The sequence below is a fragment of the Nannospalax galili genome, unplaced genomic scaffold, assembly GCF_000622305.1.
Source record: "Nannospalax galili isolate Female #2095 unplaced genomic scaffold, S.galili_v1.0 scaffold604, whole genome shotgun sequence".
In the NCBI taxonomy this organism is placed as follows: Eukaryota; Metazoa; Chordata; class Mammalia; order Rodentia; family Spalacidae; genus Nannospalax; species Nannospalax galili.
Window position 1 is genome coordinate 270,280 of NW_008350472.1, and position 21,546 is coordinate 291,825.

At 38.9% G+C, this 21,546-nt stretch overlaps 1 protein-coding gene across 1 annotated transcript in view; it reads left to right on the top strand.

Annotated features, from left to right (window-relative positions):
* Fmn2 (formin 2) overlaps window positions 1-21,546 on the top strand; it is a 396,698-nt gene that overhangs the window by 103,235 nt on the left and 271,917 nt on the right. The window contains exons 5-7 of the mRNA XM_008847787.3: window positions 10,300-11,587; window positions 11,728-12,004; window positions 13,625-13,769. Coding sequence (XP_008846009.1) covers window positions 10,300-11,587; window positions 11,728-12,004; window positions 13,625-13,769 — 1,710 coding nt within the window. The remainder of the gene's footprint in view (window positions 1-10,299; window positions 11,588-11,727; window positions 12,005-13,624; window positions 13,770-21,546) is intronic.

The window sequence follows — 21,546 nt, forward strand, 5'->3', positions numbered from 1 at the left end:
CAACTCTGCAGGGGACAGCACATGGCGTCAGATATCTAACATGCTAGCCTCTATTTCCTTTTAATTTATCTATTCTTAACATCTTTGATTTGCTTATTTTTATTTTACATGTATGTTTTGCCTACATGTATATAAGTATACTTGTACATGCAATGCCTGGGAAGGACAGAAGAGGGTGTTGGCTCCAGTGGAACTGGAGTTATGACTGGTTGTTAGCCTCCATGTGAGTAGTGGGACTCGAACCTGTATCGTCTGCCAGAGCAGCCAGTGCTCTTAAGGGCTGAGCCATCTCTCCAGCTCCCACATATCCTTTATATAATGTTAATACCCTCTTACTCCTAGACACTTACACCTTCATGACCTCAACCAATATCAATTACTCCCAAAGTTCTACTTCCAAAAGCCTTTTTGGAAGTATTTGTTTAATTAATTTGGGGGTGAAATTTCCAGCACATGGCTTGCTGGGGGCATGTTATAACAATAGCAGAACTTACATAAAATTGCTAATGAAACCTTAGCTATTAAATTCAGTATGGCAGAGAAAGTGTTTTATTCAGTGTCCTAGTTTCCTCATCTGCAAAATGGGCATATGGATATTTTCTACCTCAGAAGTTTTGAGGCTTTAAAATATATTAGTTTATATAAAATAATTTGAAGAGCTTTAGGTACATTGTAGACACTCAAAACTGTAGCCATCATTATTAGCTGAGGAATATTCTATATCGTGCTTTTGGTTTTTGCCAGCGTTGAGGTTCAAACCTTTTGTACATGCTAGGCAAACCCTGTACCACTGACCTGTAATCCTAGCCCTACTCTGTGGCTATAACTGAAGGTTATTTTAATAGAATCTCATTTTTCATTATCCATGATCTTGTATTTGCAAATTCAATTACTGGCTCAAATTGATTTACTTATATTTCTGTGCCATGTTTTGGACATTTGCAAACATGGATGAAATGGTTAAAAAGTGTCTGAAGTGTCTTCCTCAGGACAGTTTGGATAAGGGGAAGCTCTGTAAACAAGTATTGGCTAGGTCTGTTTCATGCTGTGCCTTTTACAGTTTTTTTTTTTTTAAATTTTATTTCTTGGTGATTTCACTGTTTCAAATGGCTCCAAGCTTAATGTTAAACTTCCATCTGGTGTTCCCAAGTGTCAGAAGGCCACGATGTACCTAGCAGAGAAAGTACATATTGGTCAGGCTTCATTCCATCAGTTCAATATTAATGGATCAAAAAATAGGTCTAAAATAAGCTTTCAGCAAGAACACAAGATTTTAAAAATTACACATTGGTTATTGACAATTGTGTGTCCAAAGGCCTGGGGGACTCTAACCCTGTTATATCTCCAGGAGTGGTGGTTCAACATTGATTAAATGTGGGTTTTCAATGACTTTATTTATAATGACTTGAAAGAACACAGGTTCATTGTATCTTATTTGATCCTCACATACCCCTCTGCAGTAGGCCATATGGATAATGGGATGTTAGTCACAGTTTAAGGCAGGCTAAGTTATTGGCTCATGGTTTCAGGTTTCATTCCAGAGGTTTCAATCCATGGTCTTTTGGCTGTGTTGCTTCTGGGCTCTTGCATGGTGACACAGAACATTATGGTGGGAAAGCATACAGTTGACTATAGTAGCTCATGGTAGATGGAGTCAGAGCCAGTCAGAATAGGCCAGGACTGAGATGTTGCCTTTGGTAACACCCCCAGTGACCTACTTCCTCTAATCAGACTCTACTTCCAAATGGCCACTTCAGTTAGGTACTCATCATTGGATTAATGCATGGAGGAAGTTAGCATCCTCATGATGCAGTCACTCAATAAGCCTACCAACTGGAAACTATGACTTCAAATCATGATCCTTTCAGAAGGAATTTCATATCTAAAGCAGAGTATGAGCTGTCTACATTTTACAGACCATTAAAGACCTTCTGAGCCTTGTGAGAAAATAACATGTGCTCAACAGACAGGGGACATAATTTTTTGAAGATGGAAGAACAAAAGGCTGGAAAAAGGAGCATGTTTTGCTAGGAAGAAGGAAACCAGAACGCCAGTCAGGAAGGCAGAGACTCACTTCTAGAGTCTCAGCTAAGCTGTTATGTCATGCAGGAAACATGACAACCAATGACTGACAGGAAGCATTTGGTAAGTCTTTCTAGGGAACAAATTAGCCTGTGCAACATTGGCATCAATTGGGAATTGATGGTTAAAGAAACCCCGGGTGATTTTGGTGCACAGTGTAAGAGACCACGGATCAGTCATCAACAGGGGTTCTAAGATGTTCCAAGCCTAGGAAAACAGCAGGACATGATGATTTCTCCGACAATAAGTTGCAGTTTAAACTTAAGGAAAAGTTTGGGCTGGGAGACGAAAGAGCAGCGAGGGATAAGCAGTCACAAGATAGAAGCAAAACATTGATGAGAAAGAAGAGCTAGAAGTAATCAGCAGTAGAAGTATCTTGCAGTAGATAGAGAACACAGTGGCCCAAAGATAAAATCTTGACTTCTAAAACAAACAAACTAAAAACCAAACACCAACAATAGAAATCTAAGAAGGGAAAAGAGAACTGAATTGGGAAGGTAGGAATTTAACATTGCAGAGGCCAGGAGAGGAGAGGGTTTTATGAAGGAGTATGTAAGTCTCTGGGTGTTCACAATAGCCAGAGTTAAAGCCAGTGTTTGGTAAGAAGGACACCAGGCTAGCCAGGAGAACAGTCTTATTAGCATAGCAACATCTCAGGCCACCCCATCACTGACTGGACTAATAGTCCTAATCTGTCCCATTTGATTTTCTCTAAACTTTATTTCTTACAAAAAAAATATGTTATGGCATTTGACAATAGTTGGGCGTTAATGCAAGAAAGAGAGGCACTTAGGAAATGGACTGTGTAGCTGTACTTCCTGTCTATAGGTCATTAAGGGAAATCGAGACTAAGTAAGTACTTTTCTTCCTTGTACTCTGTAGGACAGTGAGGTCTTCCACTCTTCTAGAGTGGTGCAGAACCTTGCCACATCACTAGCTCAGATTGCTGGCTGGAAAATTGAGAAGGCGTGAGAACAAGGGCACCAGGGTCTCTCCTCTTACTGATTTCAGTTTCTTTTCCCTTCACTCTTTCCCAAATACATGATTACTTCTAGCAAGGCCCTCTAGCCTTTACATCAACCTGTCGCTCAGCCACCATAGTAGCCATAATATAGCCAATTTTTATTTCTGTCTTGTCTCTCTCCACTCCATGTTACACTTATATAATGAAGCCGTGGAAAAGTTTACCACATTCATTGGAGTTCAAACACATTACAATTTTCAGTAATTCATTATATGTTTCATAGCAAAGTTCTGGGGGTTTGGGAGCTAGCTCAGAGCAATGTGACACAAGTTGGAGAACCTGAGTTCTGATCCTCAACACCCACTTAAAAAGCTGTGCAAGGCTGTGTGCACCTGTGACCCCAGGACAGGGTAGGGGACGGCACAGTGACAGGTGGACCTCTAGGGCCTGATGGACACTAGCCTAGCTGAAAAATGACAAGCTCTAGGTTTATTGAGACATCTAGTCTCAAGGGAAAAGACAGAGAAACAGAGTTAGAGAAGGGCTCTCAATTTCCTCCTTTGGCCTCTTTAGACATATGCACCTACCTGCACACCACACCACACACGCACACACGTGCACACATCACAGATGCTGCTTGACCTCCATGTGAAGTCCTTCTATAGTATACTTTAGCAAACCCTAGATAAGCTATTGATAATTCCCCATAAGTTCTAATATCTTAAAAATTTCCCTTAAATTTGGAATTGTCTGTATTTTATTTTTACGCATAATCGTATCTATTTAAAATCTGGACTTTTCTGTCTGTAGAATCATTTCTAGCATCAATTAACTTACTGTAGATCTGAAATGCCATTAGCTTGCTCTGAAACTCAGGATGTTTAGAATTTAAAAAATGGCAAATAGAGAATTTATATGATTATTAAAATGTTAGACTCCTCTTTCATAGACATGTAGAGTGTCTTCATTTGTTAGTAAAGTGGCCATAAATTTCAACAGAACTTGCAACTCTGAGTGAGGTAGAAAATTATTTACATATCGCCTATCAAAATTCATAAAATAAATTATTAGTGTTAACTTATCAGTAAGCAGTTTTTTATACTCTAAGCTCTGGAAGCATCCTGCTTGCATAACAAACATAGCTGAGTTTCAAAGAAGAGCCCTTTAACTTTTCAACAAAGCTTTGCGTGAGTGTATCTTGGCTTTCTTCTTGACAGTTGTAACCTTAATGTTACTGTAATCTATTCCTTTTCTGGGAATCAGATAATCTTGCACTTGGAAACATGTTTTTGGTGAACATTTTTTTCTTTCAATGGCAATTTGTATTTTGTGATATTCAAATGTTCAAATAATTTAAAAGATCTAACCGTCACCACCCACATAGTATACAGGAATAGAAAAATCTTGACTGAATGCGTATAATTGTTGAGCGAAATATGATGGCAAACTCTACTGCTAAATGATTTAGGACTTTGAAATGATGTTTTAAGCACAAACAATCTCAGAATTGGTAACATAAATGCATATTTATTTTTTGTTACATTGATTAAAATATTTTTTTATCTATAAGCATATGCATATTATATATATATATTCTTTATGAAACTATTTCACAATTTCTGGAAATGCCGAAAGCCTTTTTGAAAAGGGTAGACGTCTAAGATAACAAAAGTACATTTCTCTAATGTCAAGTCCTTTGAGAATCTGACAGACCTCCTCTAGTTTTACTCTGAAAGATGGAAGATTAAGTTCCAGACACTGGACAGAGAGGAGCAGGCTCCTAACTTGAGGGCTTTTCATGGACCACAGAGTGCCTGGCAGTCTCTTAGAGATTAAGTAGTGACTTTGTCAGTGGGTGGGCTCTGCAGAGCTTCACTTCATGTGTGTTCCGAGCATAAAATGTTTGCTTAAATGGCCTGAACATAGATAGTCCCTTTTCTTGATAATGACCAATATTTACCATGTAAATTCCTGCAAAAAAGATAACCCATGGAGAAATCAGCTGTTACTGCTGACAAGCAAATGCAGCTTTCTCCAAGAGGGCCAGAGGAATGGTCGCCATGGATGCTGTGAGGTAGAGCTCTCCAAGAGCCAGCCAGCCCTTGACTGATAGCCCTGGATAAGGAAGGCCAGATAAGATTCTTTGATGACTCTTAGCTAAACTAAGAACTGAAAATCAGGGTACATTTATCCACCCTGTAATAGTGGCTGGATGGTTGGACTTTGCAGGCTGGTGAGTTAAGTTTTGAGATGAGACTAGACTAATTACTTAATTGCTCTGCTTCCTCTGTGGAAAAAGAAGACTGTAACGTTGATTCTGGTCCAGTCCATGATTTCTTGGACTTGGGTGAAGATGGGTCACAGAGGGAAATAAAATGTCTATCAATATTATTTCTCTCTATGAATAATGTAAGAAGCAGGTCAGACTTTCATTCCAAATGTTTTTCCATGCTCACTGCCTGTAAATTTATCTGTATGAGAACATTCTCTGTAAAATCTTTCCATCTTCTGTCTTTTCAGAGTGTCTATTATTGCCGTCAAGAATTCTTTGGTTCTACACCTTTCTATCCCAACACAGCTAACGTTATCATATTGGTTGTAGATTCAGTTTTAGAATTGTATTTTCTTATTACTATTTCATCTGCCATTTTTCATATCTAGTGATTCCTGTCTTACATTTGAAAGTCTTTGAAGCTTAGATACTTTATTAGGTTCTTATTTTCTCACCTTAAGATATCTTAAGTGTCTTGGTTATCTCTTTTTTAAAAATATTAATAAAGTACATAGCAAAATAATGCAAATTGAAAACATATAGCCAGGCCTGTTGTGGCTGGCCTGGCATCTCAACTCCTGAGAGGCCAAAACAGGGATACTACAAATTCAAGGACTGCCTGGGCTACAGAGTAGGATCAAAGTCAATCTGGAAAACTTAGTGGGACTCTCTTGAAAAATAAAGAAAAAGTCAATATAAGAAAGGCTGAGGATATAGCTCAGTAGTAGTATTTGTTTATCATGGATGAGGCTGTAGGTTCAATCCCTAGTACCACAAAAATAATAAATAAATAAATAAAATAGCCACTAATTTATTTATAGTGTTTGGTTCAACCCTAAGTCCTTCCCCACTTGACACAAACCGTCTCTTACTGTCCACCATACTTTAGTTTTGGCCAGGATACTTTATCAATGATATCATCGTGTTTTACACCACACAATGGAAATGCAACGTAGGAGGAAATGGTTAATCTTGCAGACATTGTCTCGACATTAGGGAAGGTGAAGATGAAGCACCTGAGTCACTTGAAAAGCAGTGTATCATGGGTACCTGTACAAGTCTGTCAATGTGACAAAGATAATCATTTTACAGGTACGTTTTAAAAATCTAAACTTGTATATCTTGGTCATTAGAGGTCATTATGAAAATTGGTGAGGTTCTCAAATATTAAAAATGAATTGTTCATAAATATTATCGTGTCATAGGATTATATGAATTTACAACAGAATTTTTCACTGAATATTATTTTAAATTATAAGAATTTATATGCTTTCCATGATAATAAAATTTTATTCCCTTCCCTTCCCTTCCCTTCCCTTCCCTTCCTTCCTTCCTTCCTTCCTTCCTTCCTTCCTTCCTTCCTTCCTTCCTTCCTTCCTTCCTTCCTTTCTTCCTTCCTTCCTTCCATACTGTGGTTCAAACCCAGAGCTTCATGAATGGTAGACAAGTTATCTTACACTGAGGTACATCCTTAGCCCAAGCAAGGCTTTTTCTTAAATAACTGATATAGTTACTTAGCTTTTAATTTTTTTGGAAAGGAAACTAATCATTTTCCCACAGATTATTCTGAAATATTGGTGTCTCTTTAACTCTGTGTTTTTTTCAAGAACCAGAAAATATATTAAATTAGTTAAACAGAATAGATTACTACATAAGCAAGATGTTTTAATGGAGCAATTGGATAGTTTAAAGCATGTGCCTCTAATGTGAAACTTTTACAGCTTTGGAATCATGATCTATCAAGAAATATTAAACCTTTAGGGTTACAGTTGGAGATTGTAGAGTGGATTATTGTAACCCTGTTCCAGAGAAGCTTCAGGTTTTCAAATCCTCACCTTCAGCACACAGTATGGCTCTAACATACTTTACTTCAAAATCATTCTGTGACTTCATCTAATTGGTTAAATCTAGCTGCAAGGGATTCTGTAAATGAAAGTTCCTTCCCATTTCTATCAATTGAAGAAGGCAGCACAAAGTTGAGAAAGCTAGTAACCACAAGATTGTCTAGAGTGGCTTCCACTTAAAAGTGGTTATAAGCAGTCCAGCCCCAGTATGTGAGAACTGGCACCAGTAATAATGTGACACTGAAGGAGGCAGGCAGAGTGAGGATTGCACAGAGTAATATTTCTTAGGGGTTTACTGAGAGAAGTGTGGTCCTGGACAGCAGCAAGAGCAATGAGTCCCCCTGATTATGGTCAGAAATAAAGTCATATATATAGGTGAACACCAAAGTGGCTTCATTCAAGTCAGAGTACAGCTGGTTTGTTTCACACTAACATCAGCATCCGAGGCATTCCTGGCACTAGGGCCCAGTCATAAAGCTCCAGATATCATTCTGATAGTCTTGTCTGTTTACATTATGCTGAGAAGCTATTCAGGGAAAGCTGACCAGGATTATTTAGGGGCAGTCTTACTGGTATGACTCAAGATGGCTGCTATCATGTCAAACTGAATCCCTGCACAAGTCTTTTTCTGGTACTTTTTCATTTTTACATTTGCTTGACTGGCTCTGCAGTTTATTATTAAGGCATCTCCAAGTACTCCCAGTCACCTTTACTATACCATTTATTGTAACTAGCTTTGGGTGTGTGCTTGAGTAACTGGCCTGTGAATGTGGAGACACAACTCCATGTAGGTGGGCCTTTAATAACTGCTATAGTGTTAAGACATGATAACATAACCATTTTCTTTTTTATGTCTTTTATTTTATTCTTCTAAAATCTTATAATTTTATACTGTATTCAATATAGTCAAATCTGTGATTAAAATAAAGTAACCTAGTTAATAACATTTAGGAAATGGGTTTTGGGAATCTCTTCTGTCATCTATTTCCTGTATATCATACATTAACAAATGTTTGAAAAAATACATTTGTTTAATTAATTAATTTATTTATTATTGTGTGTATGTTCACACGTATAACACGGTGTGCTTGTGGAAATCAGAGGAAAACTTTTGGGAGTAGGTTCTCTCCTCCCACCATGTGGGTTCTGGGGATCAAACTCAGGTTGTTATACTTTGTGGTAACTGCCTTTACTTGCTGCAACATCTCACTGGCCCTCAATTACTAGAAAAATAAACTCTAGCTATATATGAGGGTGACTTCAGAAATAAGTCAGTTTTTTTAGATGGTCTCACTATGAAGCCTTGGCTTGCCTAGAATTCACAGAGATCCACCTTCATCTCCTTTCCCAGTGCTGAGATTTGAAGGCACGTGCCACCATCACTGACTAAAAGTCACTTTTAAAAGTGAGCTGGGAAAGTGATGATGACTTGCAGATTTAAGTAATAAATCTTAACAAAGAAATGCTGAATGGTTGCCCAAGACTTATTAAGATGAATTTGGGCTCCAAAGATTTTAGGGTTTCCTCTTCAGAAGGAGGAATGTTGGAGGGGAGGGAGTGGGCATGGATTTGATCAAAACACTTTATATTCATGTATGAAATTCTCAATAAAGTTTTTGTAAAAGTTAAAAAATAAATAAATAAAATAAAATAAACATTAAAAAGTAGTGTAAATTTTAAAAAGATGAATTTGATTATTAGTCTTTTGCTTTTTGGTTATTCATATTTATTAGTATCATAATTAGAAAGTAGAATTTGATATAATTATCAACTGGGACATAAAACTGTTTATGATGGCAAGTTATTTTACAGTGGACTACTTAACATATATGACACCATTTGTACCCAATACTACTTTGGTATTTTGTATGAATATGGGTGAAAAATGATGACCTAGGGTTTTTTGTGTGTGCCTATGTTTACATATATGTATCTCTCAAAATTCTGTCTGTTTAAAGTATGTCTTTATAACATCTAGAAAACCACCAGTAATCACTTTTTGAAATTATTTGAGTAAAATATTAAAACTGTAGCAAATGTAATGTCTGGGTTATGTCACATGTTCATAGTGTATATGCCCGTGGTCTTAGATGCATCAAAAATATTTCACATGTTTATGACAGAAACTCAGTGATGATTTTTTAAAATTTGTTTGATTTATTTATATTTATTTTATGTTTGAGTGTTTGCCTTCATGTATGTAAGTTCCCCCCATACATCAAACGCCTGGGAGACCAGAAAAGGGTGTTGGATTCCTTGGAACTGGTCTTATGGATGGTTGTTAATTGTGTTGGTGCCAAAAATCAAGCCAGGGTCTTCTGGAAGGGCAGCTAGTGCTCTTAATGCTCTTAACCACCAAGATATCTCACCCCATCAGTGATTACTTTTGAAAGCTTGTTATTGCATTTTTAATTCAGAATTACATGCAGTGTCTCTATGGAACATTCTAATAACATAAGTTCCTGAGCAGAAGACAGAAACTTGCTTAGAGTGCTCTTCCCTGTTTAAGGCTGACTCCTGTTCTAGTTCCATTTGTTGCCTTGATAAAACAAGTTCACCAGACTTAACTTAGGAGAGGAAAAGGTTTATGTGGTTTGCAGTCCAGGTTCCAGTTCATCATGGTGGAAAAGTCAAGGAAGGAGTTCAAAGCAGCCAATCACATCACATCCATAGTCCAGTGCCGAGAGAAACGAATTCTTGGTTGCTGCTCTCTTCTTTTCAGCTAGTTTTTGCCATTTTTCTATGTTCAGGGTCCATTCCACATGACGCTTACATCCCACTTCAGTTAAGGCAATCAATATAGTCCCTTACAGACCACAGACCAACCTGATCTAGACAATTCTTCATTAAGAATCTATTCCCAGGTGATTCTAGGTTGTGGCATGTTAACCATCACAGCTGCTCATCTTCAGTGATACCATCTGAAGATGACACAAATGTTAGAATAGAGGTATGTATGTGTGAACCACTTAAAAATTTGTTCGTGGATAAGAAGGTACCCACAGAAATTGCGGTAGAATGTTTCTGTGGTGGGATCTCTCAGGAGGCATTACTAATGTGACTTTAACTTCCAATTCTTCTTTTGCTATTTGGATTTTCCCAATTTCATATTAACTATGCCTGTCCTTGTCTCTTAGGAAGTTTTTGATGTACAGTCTGAAGGACAGGCAACTGTAATTCAGCAATTGGAACAGACCATTGAGGATCTGAGAACCAAAATAGCTGAACTAGAGAAGCAGTACCCTGCTTTAGACTTGGAGGGGCCCCGAGGCCCTCCGGGCATTGAGAATGGAGCCTCTGAAAACGCCGGTCTAGAAGCTCTCAGATTACTTGGGAAGGACCCACAGCCTCAAAGGACTCTTCAGGCAAAATCAATACAGACCTCCCCCACAGAAGAGGGTGGCATCCTCACCCTACCATCTCTAAAGGCACCGCCAGAGGGTCCCCCATGCCCACCCAGGGCTGAAAATGGAGATTCCACTGTCCCAGCTTCACCCTCTGGACCTCAGACAAAATTCTGTTCAGAGATTTCTTTGATTGTATCTCCAAGGCGAATATCAGTGCAGCTCGATGCCGTACACAGTGCATCACAACCTCTACCGCCTCCATCCCTTCCAGGATCTGATGTTCAGAGGCAGCCTGGGTCCCAGCCCTCCCACTTTTCTTTTCAAACTGAGTTTGAAACCAGTCATGAACATTGTATTTCCTCTGCAAACAGCTGTACAATCCCACCTGCACCACCTCTGCCTTGGACAGAGTCCTCCAGCTCCATGCCTGGTCTGGGCATGGCAACTCCCTCAGCTCCCTGTCTTTCTGACATAATAGTGCCTCCTATACCCAGTACAACAACCCTACTAACTACCCCCCCACTGGGAACCGAAATGCTGCCACCTCCTCCTCTACCCCCTCCTCTCCCTGGACTGGGAATACCTCCTCCCCCTCCTCTCACTGGACTGGGAATACCTCCTCCCCCTCCTCTCCCTGGAGAGGGGATACCTCCTCCTCCCCCACTCCCTGGAGAGGGGATACCTCCTCCTCCCCACCTCCCTGGAGAGGGGATACCTCCTCCTCCCCCTCTCCCTGGAGTGGGTATTCCTCCTCCTCCCCCCCTCCCTGGAGTGGGGATTCCTCCTCCTCCCCCTCTCCCTGGAGTGGGGATACCGCCTCCTCCCCCTCTCCCTGGAGTGGGGATTCCTCCTCCTCCCCCTCTCCCTGGAGTGGGGATTCCTCCTCCTCCCCCTCTCCCTGGAGTGGGGATTCCTCCTCCTCCCCCTCTCCCTGGAGTGGGGATTCCTCCTCCTCCCCCTCTCCCTGGAGTGGGTATTCCTCCTCCTCCCCCCCTCCCTGGAGTGGGGATTCCTCCTCCTCCCCCTCTCCCTGGAGTGGGGATACCGCCTCCTCCCCCTCTCCCTGGAGTGGGGATTCCTCCTCCTCCCCCTCTCCCTGGAGTGGGGATTCCTCCTCCTCCCCCTCTCCCTGGAGTGGGGATTCCTCCTCCTCCCCCCCTCCTCTACCTGGGTCTGGGATTCCTCCACCTCCTCCTCTGCCAGGTATGGGGATTCCAGCACCCCCAGCCCCACCTCCCCCAGGGGCAGGCATCCCTCCACCCCCTCCACCCCCTCCACCACCTCTATTGCCTGGATCAGGTCCTTCACTCTCCTCACAAGATGGGAGTAGCACTTTACCAGCACCCCAAGTGTGTGGATTTCTCCTTCCTCCATTGCCAACTGGCTTTTTTGGATTAGGGATGAGTCAGGACAGAGGGGCTAGGAAGCAGCCCATCGAGCCCTGCAGGCCAATGAAGCCTCTCTATTGGACAAGAATTCAACTCCATAGTAAAAGGTAACAAAAAAGCAAACTTACCCCTGCAAGTTTGTTACTCTAAAGGGAACACTGTACCATATAACTTTTGGGGAGAAGGCATAATTATATATATATATATATTTGGTCTTTTTGAGACAGGGTCTCCCTGTAGCCCCAGCTGTCCTGGAACTCACTATGTGGACCAGGCTGGCCTTGAACTCACAGAGATCCGCCTGCCTCTGCCTCCTGAGTGCTGGGATTAAAGGTGTATTTTTAAGTGCAACTATAAAGCTTATTTGTAGATTCTTACATCAATATTTCGTGAAAAAATATATTTAACACTGCATGGTTTTCTCCAGCATAATCAAAGGTTAAAGGATGACATGCATGTATCACCATATGAAATGTGCATATATCCACCTATAGTGTTAATTAATATACCTTTTAAGGATAAAGGAGTCTGCGTTTCTCAGCACGTATGCTGTTTTCTATAGTTCAAATCCATCTGAATACAGGCAAAATGATCCAGGGCAGAGAAGCAGAGGTATCTGTAATGCAATTATTTTACACTCTTTGCCTTCACTATTTAAATTTCCGTTTCATGGCTTAAAAATGTAAATCAAATTGACAGGCAAACTGACTCCCCAGTATAAGCTTTGCATCCCTTTCAAAGTACAAATTTGGGACTGGAGAGATGGCTTGGTCATAAAGAGCACATTTTTGGTTCTAATTTATCATAATTTCTTGATATATTTGTATGAGCAGTGCATTTCCCGGGTAAATTTGTATACCTTGTATTAATTTTTTGCTAAATCCTAACAGAAGATAATACTGTGTGTCCTGACCAGTTTTTTTTTTTTTTCCACTTCATTCTCTGTATGACTGCCTTATCAGTTATATATGAGGTGGAAGAATCATTTAAAATTGTATTTCAAGATTCTTTTCTCCAGATGAGGGTATAAAGATCTTTGTCTTGATTGATTGTTTTTAAGAGATGGTATTTACACTTTTTCAATGGCATTGCACAGATCTGTGGTCATGGAAAAGCCACATAATGATGGGCTTTTCCATCTTGGGATAATGGGTCACAGTACAAAGAGAGAGGATATTGTTTAGGAAATAAATATATTTTTAAAAGGCTTATTTTTACTTTTTAACTTTGTGTCTGCATGCCACATGTGTGCAGGTGCCCGCAGAGACTAGAAGACCATGTTAGAGTCCCTGTAATTGGCATGCAGGTGGTTATGCATGGCTTGGATATTATGAAGCAAACTTGGATCCTCTAAAAGAACAGCAAGGTCCTCTCAGCAGTGAGCAAGCTCCCCTGTCCCCGTATTGTTTAACCCACAAATAATCTGCAAGGCTAATTCAAATTGGAATGTAAGCGAGTGAGCATTCCTTGCTTTCCTAGTGCATTCTGGGAGGGACTCTCTTTTGGTTTTCATGACCTGAGTTGATAACTATGAACTTCAGGAAATTATTGCTGGATGACAGTTTTATTTGTGTGGATGTCATCTACAACATTGTTCCGTATCTTTCTTCCCTCCACACTTCAGTTCTCTTTACCGTGTTCCTTCTGCCTTCCTTCCTCTTCTGTTTCTGCTCACCATGATGTAGGTCTTTTGATGGCCCTTTCATTATTCTTTGTCTTAATTTTAGAGAATCCAGCCCTTCACTTATTTGGGAAAAAATTGAAGAGCCATCCATAGATTGTCATGAATTCGAAGAATTATTTTCTAAAACTGCTGTAAAGGAAAGGAAGAAACCCATTTCTGACACAATCTCCAAAACAAAGGCTAAACAAGTGAGTATCTTGGCTTTCTAAAACTAGAGGAGCTTCTGGAACAAGGGTGAGCTTTCATAAGATGAAAAGCCTTGAAATGGTTTGTGGGTTGGGTATATCTCCATGGACCTTAAATGAACAGATAGTTATAACATGTGGTTAGATAAAAGTAGCCCAGGTAGAACAACAAATAAAACTATCCAGTAGGAAAGTCTTGATTCTTGTATTTGTAAACTTGTTAATTCATAGTTCCAAAACTTCAGATATTAATTCTAAATCTCCTTTTAATTTTTGCTTGATTTAAATCTTTCTCAGTGTTAATATATATGAAAAGAAAGAAAATATCCAGATAGAAAAACAAGCAAGGAAGTTCAGATCATGAACTGATAATGTGCTAGGTCTTTTGCTACATCCTTTGCATCCTAGCTTAAGTGGATGCAAAACACTTACACTGTAGTTGAAAATGGTAGGAAAGCTTGTTGGCTTCTAACATTTTTATTTCATGATAAATCCTTTGATCTAACCTTTGAAATGAATCAGTAAAAGAAAGACATATCTGGCAATTGCTGAATATTTTGAATGGGTAGACCAACTGGACATAATTATAAAATAATGTTCTGTCTCAAGGATACCATTCAGCAAGGTATGCTGACACCACAGTAAGGAGCTAACGATATTAGGGACAGCTATTGCTTCCCATCTTTGATCATGGAACAGGGAATATCCACATTTCCTATCTTTGTAAGGGTGAGAGGCAAGAGACTGGGGAGCAACTTAGTCTTAGTGGGAAGAAAGAGGCCAGTGTTCCTATTGTTTGTCTGGTCAGTCTCTCCACACCAGTGACAGCTAATGGTGTGATTCCCTTACTTCGTGCCTCTGACATGGAAGATGTAATGAGGTACATGGCCCAGAGTTGCTTCCGTTGCTGTTTATTTCAAAGTAGGCATCTCCTTTCACTTGGATACTTACAGATCCAACCAGGGAGGGATGAATTTGAATGAAACAGCCAGACACTGGAATCAGTAGCTGACTGGGTAGACAGATTCACCCAGGCATTTCATTAATCTCAGAAGAATACAAACCTAAATATGAAGGCCTTGAGTTTTTCCTGAAAACTTCAGGATTATTTATTAAATTCTAGCTAGTTGCTGGTAACCATAGGTCAGCATCTCTAGCAAATGAGACCCTAACTGATACATAATATGTACTCAAGGAATATTTGTTAATTAACAAACCAGCTGATTGGAGGAGGGGGAGTTTGAAAATACATTTGACTGTGTTTAGCAATGACTAAGATCTAGGAAAGCATTCACATCACAATAATCAGTCCAACATAACACCATTAAGATAAATGGAGGGATCAGCATTTTCTCTGGCAGGGATATGCATTTTAAAAAAATTTCCATGATATTTGTATGAAACAGTCTGAGGCTGAGCATCTTAGCCCTTCTTGTGAATCATGTTAGAGATTGAAAGTGGTCCAGGTGAATATTGAGTAGCGAGTGCAGACATGGAGGCGAGCTGGACAGCTGAAACTGACACTTGACAAAAGTACCTGTGGCCTGGGAAGTCTTTTGTGCAGGGTCTGGATACTCAGCAAAACAAACCATTCTTCCTCCATCTCCCAATAAATACCATACGCTTTTACTAAAGGAAATCAGATAATCAAGTTGTTTCAAATGTTGCCAGACACTTTAGAACTTTTCTATTTTATGTACTGTTCAGTTTTGGGCTTACTGAAATATGATTTATGTCTTACCAGCACTAAATTAAAGTTGTTGGTATGAGATGGCCTCTCTACATGTAAACACTGCATCTGTGTTGAATACACAACAGAATCACCTCAGTCTGTCATTAATACACTGAAACATTCCATAAGCTGTAGGTAAAAGACTTCGCTAATGTAATTAACAACTAATTGATGATGATGCCCCCGTTGACCTTCCATTTCAAACAAACTTTCTGAAAGAATCTCTACATATCATGATTCCTGGTAATTTTGTTATCAATAACTTGGCCTGATTTTAGCACTGAACTCAGTTTTGTTTTTAGAGGATGTAAAAGTTTCTGTGTTTTGGTTTTGTTTAGTTTTGTTTTTCCCATATGGTAGGGATAAATCTACTGCAAAATGATATATTATGAAAGAACTAATTGTATTTAACTTGATTATATTTGGAAGAAAAATATATCCATTCTATTTCCTTGAGACATTTGGAATTTTGTTTAAGGAAAGTATACTTTCAGGGATGTTTGCAAAGACATTGCCTTGTCAGGGGAAATATGGACCAATTGTATGTACAGGCATATTGTTAACTCATGATTCATCCCAAGTAAAATCAATAGCCTTTAATGCAGTGGCTTATGCTTATGCAGATATTTCAAGCAATTCTCCTTCCTTATATACAATGGAAACTGGAGTTTCTGTTTCTCTTTAAATATTTTAAAATAGTCAAACATTTTTTCTGTGATCTATCTTATTGCAAGTAAAATTGTTGTCAAATGCACTGGCATTTAACAAAGTCTGTGTTGTTTTCATGGTCACATTGGAGACATTTCCAGTTTGATACTAGAAGGTTCCTCAGCTGGGCACACAGCCCTTTGGCATACTTAGAAGAAGGGTTATTCTCTGGAGGGTCAGACAACTAGTGATGATTCATACGCTGTGTTTCTAAATCCTCTTTGCTCCAAGGAAATGAAGATAAAACATTTTGCATTTTTCTGATAAAATATATGCTCAAGTTTGTGCTGGCTAGTTTATTCAGTTATCCTTTTTATTTTGAAGTAACATGCATAAAACATTAGCTAGGAAGGCATAGGGAGTTGAACAGACAACATTGAGACATGATAGTTCATAAGGTAATGAGTATGACACAACGTCAGAATTGTCTATTAATCTGATCTCTTAAGAAGCAGAAGCAAAACTAGAAATAACAGCCCATCCGGTGCCTGTGTTTGAGAGTCACACACACTGGTACCCTTTAAAGGCATGCTTTAGACCAGAAAATACTTACCCTACTCTCTTCTCTATTCTGAACGTGACCAGTGATATCAGTATGGATAATGACCCAAAGTCACCTCAGGATCTGTTATGATCAAGTAGAGGTTAAATTAAGAGCTTAGCAACAGGAGAGTTAGAGAACTTAATTCTGAAAGTGTTTGGTAATAAAGTGACTCAAAAAAAGAAGATTCTGGTTAGCCCTGTATCCAGTGAGCTCATGAGGAAATATATTTGGGGGAAAACATGATATGAGAACAACAGGAATAGATGCACAGCAGTAGTTACCACACACACCATAGGCTAGACTGTGCCAGTTATTTGCCATGTGCCCATGACTGTTGTCAGTACATCATGTATATTAATTCATTTCACTATAAGATTGACACTGTTATCTTCATAGAGAGGGACAATGTTAGATAGATTCCATGATATTGCAAACTTTCTAAGGGGCACAGCTCAGTTCAGACTTCAGCCTTGATTTTCTAGAGCCTATTTTCTTCCTCGTTAAGTTATAAATGAGTATATGAAATACTTTCTGTGGCTGGATTATTTATATGGAAGCCAGAATATTAACTTGAAAATGAATTTGTATTTATTTTGAGTTTGTTCACTATTTCAATACCTATGGTTAGACTTAGGAAACTGTATGTTGAGGCATTTTGAAAACTTTTCCAATATTATAACAGGTTTTGACAAGTCCCTAATCTATGATGCCATGAAACATGACAACTGTTAAATGAAAGGTTATCTGACCGATAGGAGCCTTAGAAACATAAGCTGCTATAAGCAGAACAAAGCAAGGGCATCTGTGGCATATAAATAGTGAACACAAGCAGACAGCCACTGTGTTAAAACTTCTCCAGCGGTCTCCTTCAACACAAAGAGGCCTTTCTAAACTATGTCACAATGTCTAACCAATCAGGGTATGTACAGGAAAATGCTACCCACAATGCAAATTTGTACATAGAAGTTCTCAAGAGTAAATAAGACAAATATGTGATATTTTATACATGTATGAGTGGCATCTGTGCAACCATTTATTTTGATGCAGTTCATCATGGGTTTAACCTCTTGTCAGATTAAAATGTTCCTCCTAAATGTTGGAGGAAAACTCCATTTACAATGGTTAAATATATGTTCGGTTTTAGCCTTTTATAACACAATTTAAAAATAGGTAAATCTGCTATTTATGATAAGAGGAGAGAGAGTAAAAGAATTTGTTAAAGTTCATATTTAGTACAGATGTGTTAAGGGATTGGAGAGATGGTATACTGTTCTATCTTTCCATTGTACACTATTACCTCAAAACTGAAACTTTCTTACATTGGAAAAGTTCATAGTAATGATGAAAAAAGATGTGCTGATCCTGCTGACCTCACCTGGGAGCCTAATGTCATGCCCCTGAGCATTGTAATGTGAAGCGGTAATTGTCATAAATGCCTCTTTCTACTGTGCTAAAGAACTTGGGGGATGCGTGTGCTCCATTTAGAATCCCCAGACACTATGAAAAGGATAAAAGAGCTATGTTGTCTTATCTTTGAATTTCTGCTTTAGTTTTATTCACTGTAAACATTCATTTTTAATTTTAAAAATATGTGTCCTTGTAATTAATGAGTGATTGAGATTTCATTGCCCAAAGGGTGGCAGTTTAAGTAATAGGGTGAATAATAGCAGATGGGGTTTGTCTTTTAGATTGAAAGCCTAAAGTAGTGTCAGAAACACAACTATTCTTTTAAAGATTTATTTTCTGTGTATGTGTATATGCCTGAGTGTATTTAAATGCACTACATGTGTGAATGTGCCTGTGGAGGAAAGAAGAGGGGGTTTGATCCCCTGGAGTTGGAGCTACAGGTAGTTGTGTGCTGCCAGATATAGGTGCTGGGAGCAAAATTCAAGTCCTCATAAGAGCAGCTAGGAAGAAAGTACTGGGAACCTCCAAGCCATCTATCCATCTGCAGAAACACTAAATATCCTTTAATAAACAATTCAGAGGCTGGAGAGATGGCTCAGTGGTTAAAAGTACTGACTGTTCTTGCAAAGGACCCAGGTTTGGTTCCCAGCACCTACATGGTAACTAACAACTGTCCATAACTCCAGTTCCAGGGTATCCAATGCCCCCTTCTGACCTCCACAGGTACTGCACAACATGGTGCACTTAGATACATCCAGGTAATACAATCATACACATAAAATAGAAATAATAAATAAAATATTTTAAATAAAACAATTTAGGTTTGCTTTGGGGACACAAAATAAGCAGTAACTTTAAGAATATGTTATTTATTTTAATTTTATGAGTGTTTTGCCCGAATATATGTAAGGGTACCACGTGTGTCTGTCTGGTGCCAGGAGAGGGTCTTGCAGCCCCTAGAAGGGGATTTTAAGGATGGGTCTTAGCCACCATGAGGGTGCTTGGAATTGAGCCCAAGAGGCCTGGAAGAGCAGTAAGTGCTCTTAACATTGAGTCATTTCTCCAGCCCCCTACTTCATAACTTTTAAAAAGGATATATTTTTATTTGTATGATGTATGCATGTTTATATGTGTATGCCACATATGCTCAAGTGCCCACAGAGGCCAAGAAAGGATGTTGGATCCCGTGGAGCTGGAGTTGCAGGAGGTTGAGAGCTGCCTGGTATGGAAGCAAGGAATCAAACTCAGGTCCTCTCAAAGAGCCCTGAAACCACGAGCCCTCTGAAACCCCTGTGCGATCTCTCTAGCCTGTGGTACTTTTTAACTTTTTAGCATGTGCTTTTAATAAAATGAATTTCAATTGCAAGCCTTAAAATGTATTTACATAGGAAACCACATCAAAATGCAAAGCTATAATTAGACAAACATAGGTTTTATGGAATCTGGATTTATTTTAAATGTTGAAAGATTTATTATTTTTTTTGAAAATGCTGTTCCTATAACTATTTGTAGAGCATACCCAATCACTTCAAAGAAGGAAACAATAATAACCTCTGATTTTTGTTTCTTTGGGTCAAAAATTTGTTTATATACTTCTAAATAAATGTGTAAAATGAAAATCCAACAGCATAATAGAAAGGAAGCATAATTTAGCTAATGATCTCAACTTTGCTAGATTTCACATTAGGGGAATTCTATTTGATAGGGTACCACCTTACTTGTAGAACCTTTAATCATGCTGAAGGTTAATTCTGTTAGCCTTTATCATCATATACTGTGATGGTAATAAGATTCTACTAGACTAGAGAGATAATAAAGGAACTGAATTTTCATAGCTTGTTTGTTCTGTTTGCTCCTTAAGAATTGAGAAGAGAATACAGAACGGAGTATAAGTGCTAGGGTCCTAGAACAGGTGATAGGAGACTTTTTCCAGTACCAGTTTAGAGTAATTATTACAGAGAGAAGTAGCAAACTCGGGAGTGGGAGCTGTTCTTAATGTCACTGGTGAACCTAGGCAGTAACAGCAAAACTTTCACCGGTGCACCTTTTTTTCTTCCTTTATCTTGTGGCAGCAGAGTCTATCCATTACATCAGGAAATAAGGCAGAAAACAAGGAAGAAATTAAATATACCAGAGAGCCTGGATGTGGGGGCTCACCATAGTATTCCTAGCCCTTAGGAGGTAGAGGTAGGGGGTTCTGGAGTTCAAGGTCATCTTAAGCTACATACAAGTTTGAGGCCAGGCTGGGATACATGAGACCCTGTCTCAAAAATACATTAAACAATAAGAAAACCTCAAAATACTAGAGAGGGCACAGAAGCTCCCCAGAGGATGAATTTATTCCAGCTAAAGACAGTTATTAAGTAATTCAAGTCCTATGTTTGAATTATTCTGCAGTCTCTACAGTATATACCAAAGCTGGTAAGCACTGTGGGTGGTCAGGAGTTGAGCAGAGTGTGTAGTCGAACAGGGATAAAGGCCACATGGATGGGACATAACCTAAAGTGGGCCTTGAAAAATTTATTTAGCTTAGATAGGCAGAGAGGATTAAGGAATGATTTTTGCTAATGAAACAGTGAGTAAAGATTTCCTTGCAGCTTATTTTAAACACCAGTAAATCAATCATCACTGAAGCAGTATTCTCCTGTGCACTGCTGTCTGAGAGTTTCAGGAACATGAATGGAAGATCATTCCTATTTGATTCCAGTGGCTGCATGTATTTCTTTCTGATCTTCCACGCCTTCGGGAGTATCTTCTTAGAAATGAGTGTGGGCATTGAAATTAGATAAATTAGACCTGAAGTTCATTTTGGTGTCATGTTAATAATAGCAAAACACACCCTTCTTTACCATGGACAGCAACAAGATTTTGGATAATTCCAGAGCAAAGGTACATTTCCTTTCTTCCTTGGTACATATAAAAGCAATTTTGATGGTTCTAACTTTTCTCTGTGGGAAGGAGTGCTGATGACAGTGGTCAGATTTTGCAAACCCACTGCAAATTCCTTGCAACTTAAGCTGAAAATCATTTTGAGCCTTTTAAGTCACAAATTGAAGATGTAGACAAAATTTACCTTCTTAATCATGTCTTTAATTAAAAAAAGTTCTTGTCTGAATGTTTCAGTTGATCTGCCTTGTCTGTAAGTCCTGGCATTCTGTCTTCCACTTGATCCACATTATTGGTGGGCTTTTCCATTGAGGTTTGTATTGATTCAATTTTCCATATACGACATTGAATTTGACTGGTTTCAGGACTTCCCGTTAATGAATTCATCTCTCACCCTCTGTATCGATTTTCTTATTTCATTCTGTTGTTTGTTTTTCTAAATTAATTTAGGAGTCTATTAACATCCTCTTTGATTTAATTGGCTATTTTTATTTTTATATATT